At 37.4% G+C, this 17,984-nt stretch overlaps 1 protein-coding gene across 1 annotated transcript; it reads left to right on the plus strand.

Moving 5' to 3' along the window:
* The first annotated feature begins 15,196 nt into the window (after positions 1-15,196).
* On the plus strand, positions 15,197-16,708 carry LOC146734703 (zinc finger protein 862-like). The gene has a single exon (XM_085507609.1). The coding sequence runs from the start codon at positions 15,197-15,199 to the stop codon at positions 16,706-16,708; it is 1,512 nt and encodes a 503-aa protein (XP_085363735.1).
* Positions 16,709-17,984: the final 1,276 nt, after the last annotated feature.

Consider the following 17,984-nt stretch of genomic DNA (forward strand, 5'->3'; position numbering starts at 1 on the left):
TGATACACAGTTCCGCCACAGAATTGTGCATTGGCAAACACGCCGTGCAACTGCGGTACTCCACTGACGGGAAGACTTTCGTTGAGGGACTGTGGTTGACAGCGGTTGTCGCTGAGCTGCACGCTACAACTTCGTGTGTGATGTTGCTTGCTGGTCGTGGATAGACCATTTTCCGTTCACTGTGAGAATCACGCGTTATGCGTGAAATCGAACGTAAAAACAGGACAAACAAAAGTCATAGCGTCGTAGTCGCGTCAAACATAGCATGGGATTCCACAAACACGAAAGTATTTCGGGGACATTTCCATGCTTAATAATGTGCTGTCCACATTTGATGATAGGCATTTTTGATTAAGTAAGGGTATTCGGAAGCAATATTCCTCTGTCGAAGATCGGCCGGTCAATGTAAGCTACGAAATAAAGAAATTCTAGTTCAAAATCAAATCGTTCGATTTTTGCGGCAGACGTTCGACGCGCGTCTTTCATGCATCTCGCGAGATCTCGCAATTGTACGGAAAATCACCTATTGAATGAGTCTTGATTACAGTTGATCTGCACTGGCTCGGAAGATGAATTCTGATTGGCTAAGCAATATTGATTGACAAACTACATGCCCACTTAATATCAACGTTTTTTTCAGTCTAACACTGCCATAAGAGCGGTGTTGATTGGCGCATTACAGTTACAATCGTTTGCACCCAGTAAGAATGTATGTGATTGGTCAGGTCATAGGGCAACAAAAAACTTGCGGCGTTGAATGCACATTCATTCTCAGTAGCTGCGTTTCGATACACAAATCGTTGTATCTTTGTTTTAAAGTCCGTGTGTGATGAAATTGAAGTCGCTGAACTGAAGCAGCTGATATACAAGTTGTCGTACCTTTGTTTTCAAAGTCCTAGGTAACTATTTGCCTCGCTGATCTGTTTTCTCCGTAGACCGCGTTGAGGTAGTCATCAAATTCAGTGACGTCTCGAGATCGTCATTTTCAGTCCGGTTAATTATGTCTTTGTCGATGTCAACGAGAGTTCTGTAATTTGCAAAGATCAACTGTATTTTCCTACTGTACGCATCACACGTTTTTTTCTGTATCGCATATTTCTCTATGTCCCAAAGAGTGTAGTACTGTATATGTGTGTCGTTAATGTGACCCCTGTCATCAAACGGTAACAAATTATGCTGTCATGTTTTTTTAGTTCTGTGTTTATAGTGCGACCATGGATAGCTACATAATTTTTATGGAGGCCTACAAATCGTAATCGTCTGGATATCAATTAATTTTTGTAGTGTTAAAATAATTGAGTGATCCAAAGCCACTGAGCATGCAAAACAAATCGTTTATTATTTACATGAAATCGCCACGACTGTACCGCACTAATCAACACCTATGATTTAATACCATCTGTTAATATCTTAGTATTATGAAGGTACATTGGTCGAGTTGTAATTTCTTCTGTCTAATAACATAGGCAAGTGATTGACTTTATTACATAACCCCTTGACAACAAGAGATGTCCGCATAGCTTGAAACCAGAATGGGCCATTCCAGTTTATATCTGCACCCCTCTGTTGATGAGGTCGGATTTCCAGCACTGTATGATGGGGAAAATACCCCGGATTTCCAACTATATATGGAAAAACAGAATCCAGAAATCCAGACGAGTATGGGAAAAAAAATTCTGGAAATGCAGGCAGTTATGGCTACTAAATAAAATATGGCCTAGCTTATCTCACCACATACCGGTTGATGAGGTTGGATTTCCAACACTCTATGACTAAAAAAACTTGGAATTCTGACTGTATTGGGCCAGTATGAAATAGATAATGATGGTGGGACGAATGAGCTCATCAACACCGTGAATCAGGACTAGTTTGGATTTCCATTATCAGATATAAAATTTTGAACTTGGTAAATTAGCATGTAATGAGAGTTATATTTGGAAATCCTACTCTGTATGGTATCACAAAGGAACTCATCAACACTGTAAGCATTATGTAAATTTCGACTAAGCAACCACAATTTAAAAATAGAAACAGGACGACATTCCAAACCAAAAACACCTGTAAAAGAAAGAGTATGTGAACTTTGCACAAAAAACCAAATAGAAGACGAACAACATTTCATCATGACTTGTCCATTTTACAATGACCAAAGAAAATCAATATTTGAGAAATGTAAGAAACAAATTAATAATTTTGATAATTTTACAATTAATGAACAATTTGCACTGACAATGAGTTATAATTTTACCTCATTTCATATCACACTCGGACATTTCATTAAAACTGCCCTCGACTTAAGACAGGAACACCTCCAAAATTTTTAACCCTTAATGCATTAACGCATCATTATTATTATTAATTTTTTAATAATGGTTTCTTCTACCTTTATTATTGCTGTTAGTGGGATTTATTACTATTCATGTTTTTTTTTACTTTAGTCTCAATGTTTTGTATTATTAGTCTAGTTTTGTTTAGTGTAAATGTAACCATTTTAATTCCTCCTGGGGAATTTTACGTGTTTAATAAAGTATAAGTATGTATAAGTAGGACCTATAGTTTTGGATTTCCATTATTGTATGGTGAATGGTGATTTAGAAATAAAACTTTGTATGACTTATACACCCATAGAAATTATACCCTGTATGAAGTAAACACACAAACTCATCAACAGGGGGGGGGGTGCAGATATAAACTGGAATGGCCCAATGTCTCAGTGATACCTTGGATGTTACATAACCTCTTGACAACAAGATTGTAACTAAGAAAGCAGGGAAGAGTTTGCTCTGTAATGTAAACAGATGGCAAACAGGCAAACACTACACAGGAAGTGGGATTGAAAAAAATACTGGATATTGTGTCCTGTGATTCTAGTATGACACAGTTACAGGTTCATCGCTGGGGTAGAGAGTTTCTTATCTTTCATTTTGTTTTGTGATGTCATAAATAATGTCTTGGTGTGTGTGTACTTTATGATATGATTAATGTTTTTTTCAAAATAACCTACAAGACAGACAGTAGCTGATTTGCATAACTAACAAAAATTCTGGTTAATTTGTGATATGATTAATGTTTTTTTCAAAATAACCTACAAGACAGACAGTAGCTGATTTGCATAACTAACACAAATTCTGGTTAATTTGTGCTATGACTGGTTCATGGGCAAGGGTTACTTAACACAAGCTATTGCAGTAACCACAAGGACACCAATACCTCAACAATGTTTAGATTATTTAAATTCTTTATGGGATTGAATGCATGCCTATTAGAGCGATTCCATTTTGCAGGCCAGCATTTGACTAATCATAATGCCATATCACACCTCAACATTTGACTCATGCCATTTAATCATACCTTTAATGTGAGCCATTCCATTTCACACCACAACATTCAGCGACTACCAGTATTTATAATGCCCATTGACTATACATCAATATAATATATATCAATATAGACAGTACTGTAGAATACTTTATTTTCGCTATTTTCGCTGAAGGGATGATTCCGTGAAAATAAAATTCAGTGAATATATTTTTTTTCCTATATTTTACATTAAACTCATCAAAAATCAGTGAAAATAAATTCCATACAAAATGCCCGAAAAGCCTTTTCAGCGAAAATTAATTCCAGCAAAAATAAAGTATTCCACAGTATGTTTATGTAAGTTAAGTCTCCTTAGACAAAACAAATCTCTCTTGGTGCCACAGTGGTAACACCTGAATTGTCTAGGTTGCAATGCCGATGCTGTTCCTGAAAGAGCTGTAATAAGATCACCCCAAATAACATTTATTCAACATATCTTGTGAGGCAACTCTAGCACTTAGGAAGCTCGGCTTCTCATTGGCCATCCAAGATAAAAGATAGCGACTGTGCCCCTTAAGAACTTGCTGTTTTGGCCCAATTGCTTAGATATTTGAGATGTAGATGGCTTGATCTTTGCTCATCATGACAGATATCCCCAAAATTATGAAGTTAACCAAATAACGCATTGAGAAATGGCTACTTTGACCCAATTGCTCACATATTTGGGGTGTACCAGTATTATGTAATTTTTTTCTCGGATTGGATCAACTACAAATAATATACGTATTACCGAAGCTCCTTGCGATATTTTGTATATAGTAATATTTTCTATTAATAGTTCATATTGTGCGATTTATACCTCTACATTAATTTAGAATGTGAAACTGATCTTGTACGATCATTCGGAAAACTTTTGGTTCTACCGGCATTACAATGCGACATTCAGATTGGTTAAAGGCGTTTTTGACCCACCGGGTCAAAGGACAACATGCCAGTCAACTAATGCGTCACAACTATCATGGCGGGTCTGTATTTTTCACCGAAGTGATTGAGTGATCAAAAATAATTTCTCCGATAAACAAGTTCAAATTTTATGTTTTTTTTCATATAAAAAAAGAAGTATTTCATTTTTGCAGGGCATCATTACTGAGTAAGAGGAATTATTAGAATCGAAACATGAAAAAAGTGACATGCATCAGTAACCCATTATCTTGAATGTCTGAAAAAAAGCTGAGTTCAGTGAATTTTTATGACCAACATGGCCACCCAGTCAGCCATTTTGAAATGATGTGCATCAGTAACCCAACATATACAATCTTCATATCAGGTATAAAACAAATTGACTCAGGCTTGTCTAAAAAACAGTTGATGACATGTTGACAATTTTCTGGGTATAAAATGGCCGACAATCAGTGAAAAATTATTGAATCAAAAAATCTGCCCACTATTATAAGATGACTTTGTATCCCAGTTTTTTAAACGGTGTCCGCACAGGGACTAAAAATAGAAATTAGAACCTGGATCCAAACCCTGTATATGTTTTGTTCGTGGTCAGCTGATAGCATGTACAAAAAATAAAAAATATAGAACATCACAATCTTATTTGCAAAATAATTTCACAAATCTGAGTGAGGGCCATATTTAGTACATGTACCTATATATGTAGTATCAAAGCAATTCGACTCACGATTTTTAACAAGAAGTCGAAAATATCACTTTTTAACAAAAATGACAAAAATATTCACCAAAATTAAAGATATATCATTACAAAATGAACAAATCTGAGAGAGGTCCACATGTAGTACCTATATATGTAATATCAAAGCAATTGGATTTGCGGTTTTTATCAAAAAGTCGAAAATATCACTTTTTATCAAAAATGACAAAAATATATCCTCATGAAATGAACAAATCTAAAGGAGGTCTACACCAAGTATCATCAAAGCATTCAGACTTTTTTCAAGAAGAGGTCGGAAAAATAAAACATTGACATGGACGACGACTGACAATGACTCATATGATAAGCTACGCTCGACAAAGTCGTCAGCAGAGCTAAAAATGACGTATACTTAATCAAACTTGGTCAACTTATTTATCAGTATAAAGTCTTCCTCGAGTTTGAACAACAGATGTTCTGTATTAAAATATCATGCAAAAATTGAGAAAATCTGATAAAATATTTTGATCTATTCTACTTGACTAATCACTGGTGATATACATCAAAGGTCACTGATCTCATATGCATTGTTGTATGTGTACAATGAAGCAAATCATTTATCTTGTAATAATATCCTTGGTAATGTATCCCCCAAATCTCATGGGATTACTATACTGGGTTTCAAAACCAACTCATGGAGAGATTTTTCTGATACACATTCGCAAACCTACCAATAAAATCTTTACAGAAAATCAATACAAGCACTCCTATGAACTGGGTGCCAAACTTTGATCAAGATCTGAAGCTAATAAAAAATCTGTTTAGTTCAAAGTTATAAAATCAATACATAAAAAATACATAAAAAGCAAAATGTTGCATCCACATGTACATGAAAATTGTACTAAAATATATGTATTTTGTATTTGACAAACAGTTCATTCGACAAATGAAAATTCACAGGAATATGTTTCCGCTATTAGAACAGAATGATAGTTTTTATAGTACTAGTTTAAAAACACACTTCAAAAACAAAGATTTCAGTGTTTGAAGATGTAGATTCTCAGGAGGCAACAGTACTGTTGACTTCTCCCTCCACTGGACACCAGCTAACTATTTAAATGGATTTGCATACAAAGCAGAGCTTGCAACATGATAGCTATTCATAGAGGATGTTTTTTTTTACTTTTCATACAATACAGTAGTCACACAATGAGGCAGTTCATATCTGTCTCAGTGAATCATAAATTTTTGACAGACACCTGTACAAAATACTTGGACAAAAGCCAGCTAAGATTCTTTGTTATCTATTCATGTCTAAGTGCAGCACTTTTTTTTCTGCGATGAGGCATTTGTTTTTATACTAAAATATCTGAATAAAGCTGGACATTATGTCCCTTAAAATAATTAAACAAATAAGGCACCAATGTTTTTGTAAGATATTTACATCTTTTAAGGACATTCGATAGACTGATTCCCCACTGTTTCAACCCCAAAACTTGTTTGTATTCAAAATTAATTATGACAATGCATATTTATATTGAAACAAACTATGATAAAGGGAATTATATTATATAACAAAGGGCAAGGTCGCCAGAGTTCAACTATGTTTGTAAAGTGTATGTGGTAGATCATGCATAAACCATGAACATATTATATTGGGTTATAGCTCGCGAAATCCGGAAAAAGCACAAAAAATCACCAATAGGGGGAGGCCTGTATATTCTTCTGCTTTTCCTGGATTCAGGGTTAGTGCAGCATAAACTACCACATACACCTTACAATTGACCTTGACGAGGGCGTCAAAATATTTCTTGGCCAGTCCTTTCACAGGAACACATGTGTGTATTATTGCTATTTATCAGTTTTCAACGCATGAACCCCCCCCCCCCCACTTCACGAACCCAGATATGTCGCAATTTAGCGAGGGGTCACTGTATCACTAATGTGTTGCAGTAAAACAAAATAAAATTAAGAAATTGCAATATAAAATATTCCATCAGCGACAATGATGGGTTTATTCCACGGTTAGTGTTATTTACGAAAATATTTAATTTGTTCACTATTTTATAAAATGGCTTGGTAATTTCCACCACCAATTATATATAAAATTACATCATGTTGGCAAAATTTTAACTACCGGTAATCCAAAATAACTCTTGATAATTTTGTTTACTCTGTATGTGTACTACAGTTGTATTTGAGGTTTTTATCATGTTATTGGTGTGCACATTTTACCGGTAATAAAAGGTACACTTTACAAAATTACCCATGGTTTATTAATTATAGAATCCATTATACAACCTGGACAAACGAAATTCTTGTTTTCTTGCTATAATGATAACGTGTTACTTTATGCTGAAACCTTAATAAATGAGGTATAAAACAAAGGGATTGTCACTCAATGACACTTGCCCATTAATGCCGTATGTTGATGCTACTACTAATAATAATCAAGTTTTATTGCATCCTTAGAAATTACAATATTTCTTCTGGTAAAAAAGCAATAAATATATCTATACACAACACAATTACAATACAATATAAATAGATACGTTAAAGTTTTCTGTACTCCATGGCTTTAAGTAGATAGGTCCCCATACATTTAATTGCCTTGGAGTCCTTGTTGCTCATCAAAAATATATAATTACTCAATTTATCTCCTGCGTTAGTTAATGTAATTTCTGTGAGCAATTCATGTCTAATATATTTGTACCGATGGCTTAATTATCGAGTCAGGTAACCGGTGATCGGGACGTTCGCCACCCATTCAATCAAACAAAGACACACAGAGAATCGAAATGTGTTACATCAAAGACACTAGTGTCTTTGGTTACATTTGGTCTCAGCCGTGTTGCTTTTCGGCCGCACCCCGACTGACTTAACCAATTACAGAGAAGTTAAGACTGTAGGGCGTGGCCTTCACACATGTAGCCAATCACGCAAAGTATTTAACACGCCATAATGTTAGATTAATTGCCCCGGATACCAGGACATAACTATCATATTTATTGGCGTCTTGTTATTTCAACTAACATTCCGTATTCGACAATTATAACCGCCAGTTGTCCTTTGATAAATCTCAATAAGATGCCATGAACGTTATCGTGATAAATTGTAAGCAGATGCGGATTATCTAGCGGTCACCATTGGAAGCCGCAATGACCGCTGGAGCGATCTCTGCTAAATACATGCAAATTTAAATCATGATACTACCTTCAGGCGAGGTATATAAATGTACCAAAATGAGCCAAGTACGGGTCGTACTTTTCAGAAAATAGCGAGTACGGGTGACATTTGTAGCGAGTACGGGTGACATTTGTAGCGAGTACGGATGGTATTTGTAGCGAGTACGGATGGTATTTGTAGCGAATATGGGTGGTATTTGTAGTGAGTACACGGAGGTAATTTAGCGAGTACGAGTGATAAAATGTGGCGAGTACGGGGTGGGGGTAAAATGTAGGGATTTATACAACAATTACGGGTGCAGCAAAACACTCCATTGAGAAAGAAAATATCAGTGGTATGAACTGAGACTAGTTCAATCTAACGAACCGAAACTAGTTCCACCTTACGAAAACTAAATGGTGACGTGAAGCAGCTATGTTCAATTAATTATATATTCACGCAATTTGACCCCTATGACGTACAAAAACAGACGCCTCGTAAACAAAAGTGTCGCGTAACTGTCCGGACAAGTGTAATCTTTTTAATATATTCGGGTGATATACTACTGATTCACCCAAGCGGTGATATACCACCTATAAATATTGATCACGTCGACCTATCAACTCTGTTGATAACAACTCGCAAGTCAGTGATCACTTTGAAAAAAACAAGCTCGTCTCCTTAATGACATTCAACCGCCATTAACGCCGTGTATTCGAAGTAATGAGTTACGTAATGCTAATGATCAAGTTAGTCTAAATGGGGAGAAATGTGTGACAAAGACTGTGATCAACACTAATCCGCCAGATAACTCGGGCTTTATAATGCAAGGCAGACGTCATCACCGTCAGAGACATCGCAGTTATACTGATGCTGTCACTAACGGGCTAAACGAACCCACTAATACCAAACAACCCGATCCGACTTATAAAATTAGACGCAAACCACGGGATGACACTCGGGTTCGCACTTGCATTCGTCCAGATCCCAGCGCACGTAATGTCGTTATCGGAACTCGCAAAGGTGGTCAAATGTCTGTAGTGCAGAAACGGATGAGTGTGTTTATTCCCAGACTGGGTCCGGAAACCACCACTGACCTGATTGTAAATTATATTGCCAATAATATGAACATTAGAAATGTGGAATGCCAAAGTTTAGACACTAAGTTTGACACTTATGCCTCGTTTTGCATAACAACAACTGCACCCAACTTTCAGCCAATCATGAACGCAAGTGCTTGGCCCCAAGGAGTTTTATCCGACGTTTCTTTTGTCTTAACTGCTTTCATTTTTTTGTGTCAGATAACAAAGTTGATACAAATACGTTCATGCCAGATAAACAACTGTACAGTTTTGAATTAATGACCTGATTAGATAATGGTCCACGCACTTATTTTAACCATAACCTTTTAATTTAATTTTAATCCTAATCCATGGCAACTTGTAAGGAATCTTCTTGTGGGTCCCAAACAATTACCAATGGGTCTAATTTCAAACATTTCCCCACACGTTAAGTTTCCTCTGTCGTCAGCCCATAATTCTTCATGTTATTTTGATACCGATGCGCAACTGTCGCTTGGTAATGAATAAATATGTGTGGTTGAAAATACAATAATTGTCAGTCTGTTTAATAGTCAATGTATTGTTTATAATGCAGATAAACAATACATTGGTTTCTGTTGTATGTGGGTAGAATTATTTCGCTCTATCAAGGGCAGGATATGTAATTTTCTCAAGAGCTCCACGATCTTATCAAAATACTATTGAAGGACCTTGAATTGGCAAACATTAGCATATTTATTATCATGAATGCGTGACATTGGCATTAGATTCATTATCGGATAATCGGGAAATCTAATTTTGATAATTACTAGTACTACACTAACTCCTCACATCCATAAATTCTTGGTGATTCTTCGATAATTCTTGTCTTAGGAATGTTGTGACGCGACTAATGAAAATTTACTGTGGTCTCTTATGCTCTGTGATTGTATGCTCTGTGTGATTTTATAACATTCATATTACATTGGGTTCATACACTCACTTCATTTTTCTGTGTTTTAAAAATAGTCTCTAATATTATTGTCTAAGTTATTTATTAGAAGTTATTATCCATTTTTATCGGAGAATACGTAAACAACTAAAAACCTATAGATGAAAACCGTGAGGCAACCAAAAACAACTGAAAAACCGTGAGACAACCGAAAACAACTGAAAAACCGTGAGACAACCGAAAACAACTGGAAAACCCTGAGACAACCGAAAACAACTGAAAAACCGTGAGACAACCGAAAACAACTGAAAAACCCTGAGACAACCGAAAACAACTGAAAAACCCTGAGACAACCAAAAACAACTGAAAAACCGTGAGACAACCAAAAACAACAGAAAAACCGTGAGACAACCGAAAACAACTGGAAAACCCTGAGACAACCGAAAACAACTGGAAAACCCTGAGACAACCGAAAACAACTGAAAAACCCTGAGACAACCGAAAACAACTGGAAAACCCTGAGACAACCGAAACAACTGAAAAACCGTGAGACAACCGAAAACAACTGGAAAACCCTGAGACAACCGAAAACAACTGGAAAACCCTGAGACAACCGAAAACAACTGAAAAACTGTGAGACAACCGAAAACAACTGGAAAACCCTGAGACAACCGAAAACAACTGAAAAACTGTGAGACAACCGAAAACAACTGGAAAACCCTGAGACAACCGAAACAACTGAAAAACCGTGAGACAACCGAAAACAACTGAAAAACCCTGAGACAACCGAAAACAACTGGAAAACCGTGAGACAACCAAAAACAACTGAAAAACCCTGAGACAACCGAAAACAACTGAAAAGCCGTGAGACAACCGAAAACAACTGAAAAGCCGTGAGACAACCGAAAACAACTGAAAAACCGTGAGACAATCGAAAACAACTGAAAAACCGCGAGACAACCGAAAACAACTGGAAAACCTTGAGACAACCGAAAACAATTGGAAAACCCTGAGACAACCGAAAACAACTGGAAAACTCTGAGACAACGGAAAACAACTGAAAAAACGTGAGACAACCGAAAACAACTGAAATCCGTGAGAAAACCGAAAACAACTGGAAAACCCTGAGACAACCGAAAACAACTGAAAAACCCTGAGACAACCGAAAACAACTGAAAAACTCTGAAACAACCGATAACAACTGAAAAACCGTGAGACAACCGAAAACAACTGGAAAACCGTGAGACAACAGAAAACAACTGAAAAATCGTGTAAACTACCGAAAAGAACTGAAAAACCGCAGTTGATCTGCACTGGCTCGGAAGATGAATTCTGATTGGCTAAGCAATATTGATTGACAAACTACACGCCCACTTAATATCAACGTTTTTTTCAGTCTAACACTGCCATAAGAGCGGTGTTGATTGGCGCATTACAGTTACAATCGTTTGCAACCAGTAAGAATGTATGTTATTGGTCAGGTCATAGGGCAACAAAAAACTTGTGGCGTTGAATGCACATTCATTCTCAGTAGCTGCGTTTCGATACACAAATCGTTGTATCTTTGTTTTAAAGTCCGTGTGTGATGAAATTGAAGTCGCTGAACTGAAGCAGCTGATATACAAGTTGTCGTACCTTTGTTTTCAAAGTCCTAGGTAACTATTTGCCTCGCTGATCTGTTTTCTCCGTAGACCGCGTTGAGGTAGTCATCAAATTCAGTGACGTCTCGAGATCGTCATTTTCAGTCCGGTTAATTATGTCTTTGTCGATGTCAACGAGAGTTCTGTAATTTGCAAAGATCAACTGTATTTTCCTACTGTACGCATCACACGTTTTTTTCTGTATCGCATATTTCTCTATGTCCCAAAGAGTGTAGTACTGTATATGTGTGTCGTTAATGTGACCCCTGTCATCAAACGGTAACAAATTATGCTGTCATGTTTTTTTAGTTCTGTGTTTATAGTGCGACCATGGATAGCTACATAATTTTTATGGAGGCCTACAAATCGTAATCGTCTGGATATCAATTAATTTTTGTAGTGTTAAAATAATTGAGTGATCCAAAGCCACTGAGCATGCAAAACAAATCGTTTATTATTTACATGAAATCGCCACGACTGTACCGCACTAATGATTTAATACCATCTGTTAATATCTTAGTATTATGAAGGTACATTGATCGAGTTGTAATTTCTTCTGTCTAATAACATAGGCAAGGGATTGACTTTATTACATAACCCCTTGACAACAAGAGATGTCCGCATAGCTTGAAACCAGAATGGGCCATTCCAGTTTATATCTGCACCCCTCTGTTGATGAGGTCGGATTTCCAGCACTGTATGATGGGGAAAATACCCCGGATTTCCAACTATATATGGAAAAACAGAATCCAGAAATCCAGACGAGTATGGGAAAAAAAATTCTGGAAATGCAGGCAGTTATGGCTACTAAATAAAATATGGCCTAGCTTATCTCACCACATACCGGTTGATGAGGTTGGATTTCCAACACTCTATGACTAAAAAAACTTGGAATTCTGACTGTATTGGGCCAGTATGAAGTAGATAATGATGGTGGGACGAATGAGCTCATCAACACCGTGAATCAGGACTAGTTTGGATTTCCATTATCAGATATAAAATTTTGAACTTGGTAAATTAGCATGTAATGAGAGTTATATTTGGAAATCCTACTCTGTATGGTATCACAAAGGAACTCATCAACACTGTAAGCATTATGTAAATTTCGACTAAGCAACCACAATTTAAAAATAGAAACAGGACGACATTCCAAACCAAAAGCACCTGTAAAAGAAAGAGTATGTGAACTTTGCACAAAAAAACCAAATAGAAGACGAACAACATTTCATCATAACTTGTCCATTTTACAATGACCAAAGAAAATCAATATTTGAGAAATGTAAGAAACAAATTAATAATTTTGATAATTTTACAATTAATGAACAATTTGCACTGACAATGAGTTATAATTTTACCTCATTTCATATCACACTCGGACAATTCATTAAAACTGCCCTCGACTTAAGACAGGAACACCTCCAAAATTTTTAACCCTTAATGCATTAACGCATCATTATTATTATTAATTTTTTAACAATGGTTTCTTCTACCTTTATTATTGCTGTTAGTGGGATTTATTACTATTCATGTTTTTTTTTACTTTAGTCTCAATGTTTTGTATTATTAGTCTAGTTTTGTTTAGTGTAAATGTAACCATTTTAATTCCTCCTGGGGAATTTTACGTGTTTAATAAAGTATAAGTATGTATAAGTAGGACCTATAGTTTTGGATTTCCATTATTGTATGGTGAATGGTGATTTAGAAATAATAGAATATGGGTGGTATTTGTAGTGAGTACATGGAGGTAATATACACATTCATAATAAAAAATAATATTATTAAGAAAAAAAACAATGCCATGTGAACCTTCCATGGTAAATAAATTTATTTTATATGAAAAAAAAGCAATGACAGTCAAGAGGAGCAGTGAGACAAAAGGTAAATTACTAATTAATCAAATATTATTATACATAGTCCAACAATATTTTCAATTAGGTTGGCCTCAACAGACGCTATACTGATATTTGTTTTTAGTCCGAATTTTCCAGGATATCGTTTGCACGTTTATATTCCTTGTTGACTGGATGCGACCCAATGTTTATCCAGTTCATAAAGCATTTTATCATACACCCTTTAGGTATAATTACAATTTTACGACGGCATGACCTTAAACACACGACGTAATTTAGAATGACGCATTTTGTTTTTATTGATGAAAGCTGCACGCGCTGGGCCGGGCGTGGACATGAGGGCGCGCTTCCCATAGCGTTACGAATCCGGGCTAATGTGAGGTGTATAGTAATTGTTTTTAAGCTTGCCCATGTCACTAAATGGTGACCGCCATTTTGAATGCGGCATGAAACTAAAATAAAAGACATTATTTTTTTTCATGTCGTATTCAAGAAGGCGGCCTCCATGTATTAAATATTGCTTTTATTTTATTATAACTTGTGCGCCAGCTGACTGTGGGTTCACTGGTATTTTATTACAAACTAAATCCACATTTCATTTTATTTTATGTTCATGATATGTTCGTGTTAGGCTCAGGTTACTAATATAAAAAAAACTTACTCATAGGGATAATTATTTTTTCCCAAAGTAGAGCAGAATATTCCGAAATGTATGACAATTTAGTAACAGTTAAATAATAACACATGTTTGTTAGGGTATCTACACGATTTGTTGCATGCCCAGCCTAGGAAGTTGCGAGTACCTACTCGCAAATGCGCCTAAAAAATACGTCTATGCGAGTAAAAACTTTTAAATATCCGCATTTAGCTTGCAGTTTTCAGAAACTACTCGCATTTTGCGAGTGAAAATTTAAGCAGCTGAAACATGCCGTGCACGCGTCAGACTAGACGAGATACCGAGCATCTTTGAATAATTTACGATGTACTCAGAAAGTCTAGTTTCAGGCGCATGGCAAGTGTCATGTTGCAATTGAGAGCGTATAAGCCAAAATAAAAAAAATAGTAACATTGTAAATATGTGATTGGCAGTTTTTGTTTCTAGTCAAAATACGGGCATACAGTTTTTTTTAAATGAACGGCGGTTTACACTGTCGGCGACTCTTTGATTGTCAACAAAATAATTTTCATTGGCTAATGTGACTGCGTTTTTCAGTCTCAAGTCGCGTTGGAAACATCGATAATCTCAGTCACACTGTCGCTTTCTCCGCTCGAACAAGACATGGCGAATAAGCAGATTACTAATTTCTTTCGGCCGGTTGAGCAGAACGAAATTCCAACAACTAACACCGGGACATCAGATCCTACATCCTCGCATCTAGCCACAAAACGAAAGATTGCATGGGATTCAATTTTGGGCACGAGTACGCGATCAAAATCTCGGAAGCCAAAACAAGATGGAAAAATTGTGCGATGGATCGAGCAATTCGAGTGGTTAGACGTTGACACAAGTGAAGGCGGCCGACAACTCGAGGCTGGCAACATATATCGAGTATGGTGTAAATGGTGTCGATCGACACGAGAGAAGACAGATTATGCCTCAGAACGTGGTAAACTGGTCGAAAAAAAAAGAAAGTCTGACCGAACATAGCGCCTCATCAAGACACATTCACGCACGTGATAAATTCTTTGCCGGACCTGTTGAAACAAGTTCACTCGCCAAAGCATTCCGGAAATCAGCTGACCACAGTGTTGATAAAACTGTAGCTGAATTGAAAATTAAGTTCAACAAAGCATATATGATTGCTAAACATGAAATGCCGTATTCGATGTTTCCAAAGTTACTGCTACTTCACCGTAAAAATGGAGTTGACATAAACCCAACATACGATAATACACACAAGTGCGCTGAAATTATAGCGAATATCGCAGATGGAATGAGAAGGGAGTTATCGAGCAGTATTAAAAATGCCAACTACATTTCCATTCTTATCGATGGTGACACCGATAACGCTGCAAAGGAATGCGAAATCGTGTACGTACGACATGTCGACAAAAATGGGAAGGCGACAGTGAATCTGCTCGGGCAAAATGAGGTTGAACACGCACTTGCAGATGGCGTACTGAGTGCCACCAAAGCTTTGTGTGAATATGTTGACGAAAGTTGGAGCACAAAATTAATTGGTTTTTGCGCAGATGGGGCAGCAGTAAACCTGGGAAGAAACAGAAGTGTCTCTACTTTGCTTCGTGACGGCGTGGCTAACTATTTGGTGTCAATCCATTGCATGCCGCATCGCCTGGAACTTGCGATGTTAGCCGTTCAAAAAAACGTTGCTATGGTGAGGAATGTACACGATGTCTTGAATATGATATGGAAAACATACCATTATTCACCCAAGAGTTACAGGGAACTTGGATCTCTTGCTATGGAATTAGGGGTGAATGTTTATACTCCAAAGTCATTTACTGGTACAAGATGGGCGCCAAACGTGGAACGAGCGTTACGTATTTTTCTATCAACGAAACAAGTCGATAAAAACAATCCAACTTCGGCAGGTCAGTACGCCGCTGTATTAGCCCACAGTGAACATCTTGCTTCAACAACACAGAACGCGGACATCAAAGGTCGGGCTACAAAAGTTGTACGTACAATGACAACCCTGAAATTCGCTGCATTTTGTCATTTTTTGTTAGATTTATTTTCGGAGATTGCAACGTTGAGTCGCACTCTACAAACAAATGACGTGATTCTCACTCAGGCAATACAAGCTGTTAAATCGTGTATCGCGACAGTTGAGTTAATGAAAATGCAGCCTGTTGAAAATGGTTCCCTGGAGAAGTTTAAGGAAATAATGAACACTGAACAAATAAATGAGGATGATGCCAGTACAGATGACGAATTGGAGCAAGTTACTTTCCAAGAAATCAAACTAAAAGGACGCCCAACTCAAATAATGACACAGTTACAAGCTGACATAAATAACACATGTGATGAAACCGTACATGCTCTGAAAACACGATTTGACAACTTGTTGGGTACAGCAAATGCAGAGGGGCCAGCTAAAGCTGTCTACTGTTTGTCTGTGCTGTTCAATCATGATGCATAGCCAGATGATGTTACCAGGCTTATGGTATATGGGCAAGAAGAATTAGCTTTCCTTTTGCAATGGTTTGGTCCAATCTTAGAGAAAAAACGAATGTGTTGAACCAGTGTAGGAAATTCCTGCCCGTCCGCACGCCCGAGACGGGTAACTTTCGTATCGGACTGGTTGAATTTCAAACTTCCCTGTCCGGTGGTCGGGTAACATGTTACCACATTCTTCCGCCGAAATTAAAATAAAAACAAGCTACCATTCTTTATATGTGCTCTAAACATTTTAAACAGAAACGTGATCAGCCAAAACTATGAAAATATTGCATTGCCGTCGCACATCGCGACTTGCCGACACGCATTCTCAACCCACAACACGGAATCCATTGACTTATTAACATAATAATAGGTACGTGACCTCGGGTCAGGTCCTATCTCCCATGGTGCAGTGACACTTCCGGTGACCCCTGACCAGTTCTATCGTTGAGTAGTTTGTTTACAAAGTTTTCATTTCGCGTACAACATGTATCGTTTTTTGGGGATAGACCCTCCAACAAAGAAACAGAAGTCGAGCATCGATAGAATTGCGGCAAATAAGGAGTATGACCAGTCAAAACGTACTCGCAAAATCGTTCCAAGCTGGAAGACGGAGTTCAAAGAATGGCTGGTCACCGATGTAGCCCTGCGTACAGTGCTGTGTTTACGGGGACGCGTTCGGTTGATAGATGTCCCAACCACAGCCCTGCGTACCTCCATAGACAAAGTCGGGGAGCGCACCGTAATTGGTGCGCAAGTTAAAAATAAGTAGTTTCCCAGCCGAAATCGGTTGAAATGACGATAGTTATCCGTAACAACCATTACAAAGTTATCTGAAACTTGAAATGTCTTTAAAAAGCGACTAGTAAAGACGGACAAAATGTAAACGCGTTGATACCGGAGGAATTATCCACCAAACGCCGCCATTTTTAATTTCATTCACGCAAGAGAATGTGTTTGTTTTTAGGGCAAAGTAGCCGATTCCATCCACAATTGGACTCCGAACTGGGAGTTCTGGATATATCTGGTGATCGATCATCATTTTTGGTACCTGGGCATGTTATTTCATTAAAAAAATTATATTTTTCAAAGTCCCGGACTTTGTCTATGGAGGTACGCAGGGCTGTGGTGGGGACATCTATCAACCGAACGCGTCCCCGTACACACAGCACTGTACGCAGGGCTAGTCACCGATGACACCGGTAATCATACGGTGTATTGCCGTATCTGCTGGGCTATTTACGGGCCGTTATCAA

The sequence above is a fragment of the Saccoglossus kowalevskii genome, chromosome 14 (genome assembly GCF_978046115.1).
Source record: "Saccoglossus kowalevskii chromosome 14, keSacKowa6.1, whole genome shotgun sequence".
Classification (NCBI taxonomy): Eukaryota; Metazoa; Hemichordata; class Enteropneusta; family Harrimaniidae; genus Saccoglossus; species Saccoglossus kowalevskii.

Bases quoted from the DNA above. Each gene is read 5' to 3' on its own strand.
- LOC146734703 (XM_085507609.1), top strand. From the start codon at position 15,197: ATGCCTCAGAACGTGGTAAACTGGTCGAAAAAAAAAGAAAGTCTGACC.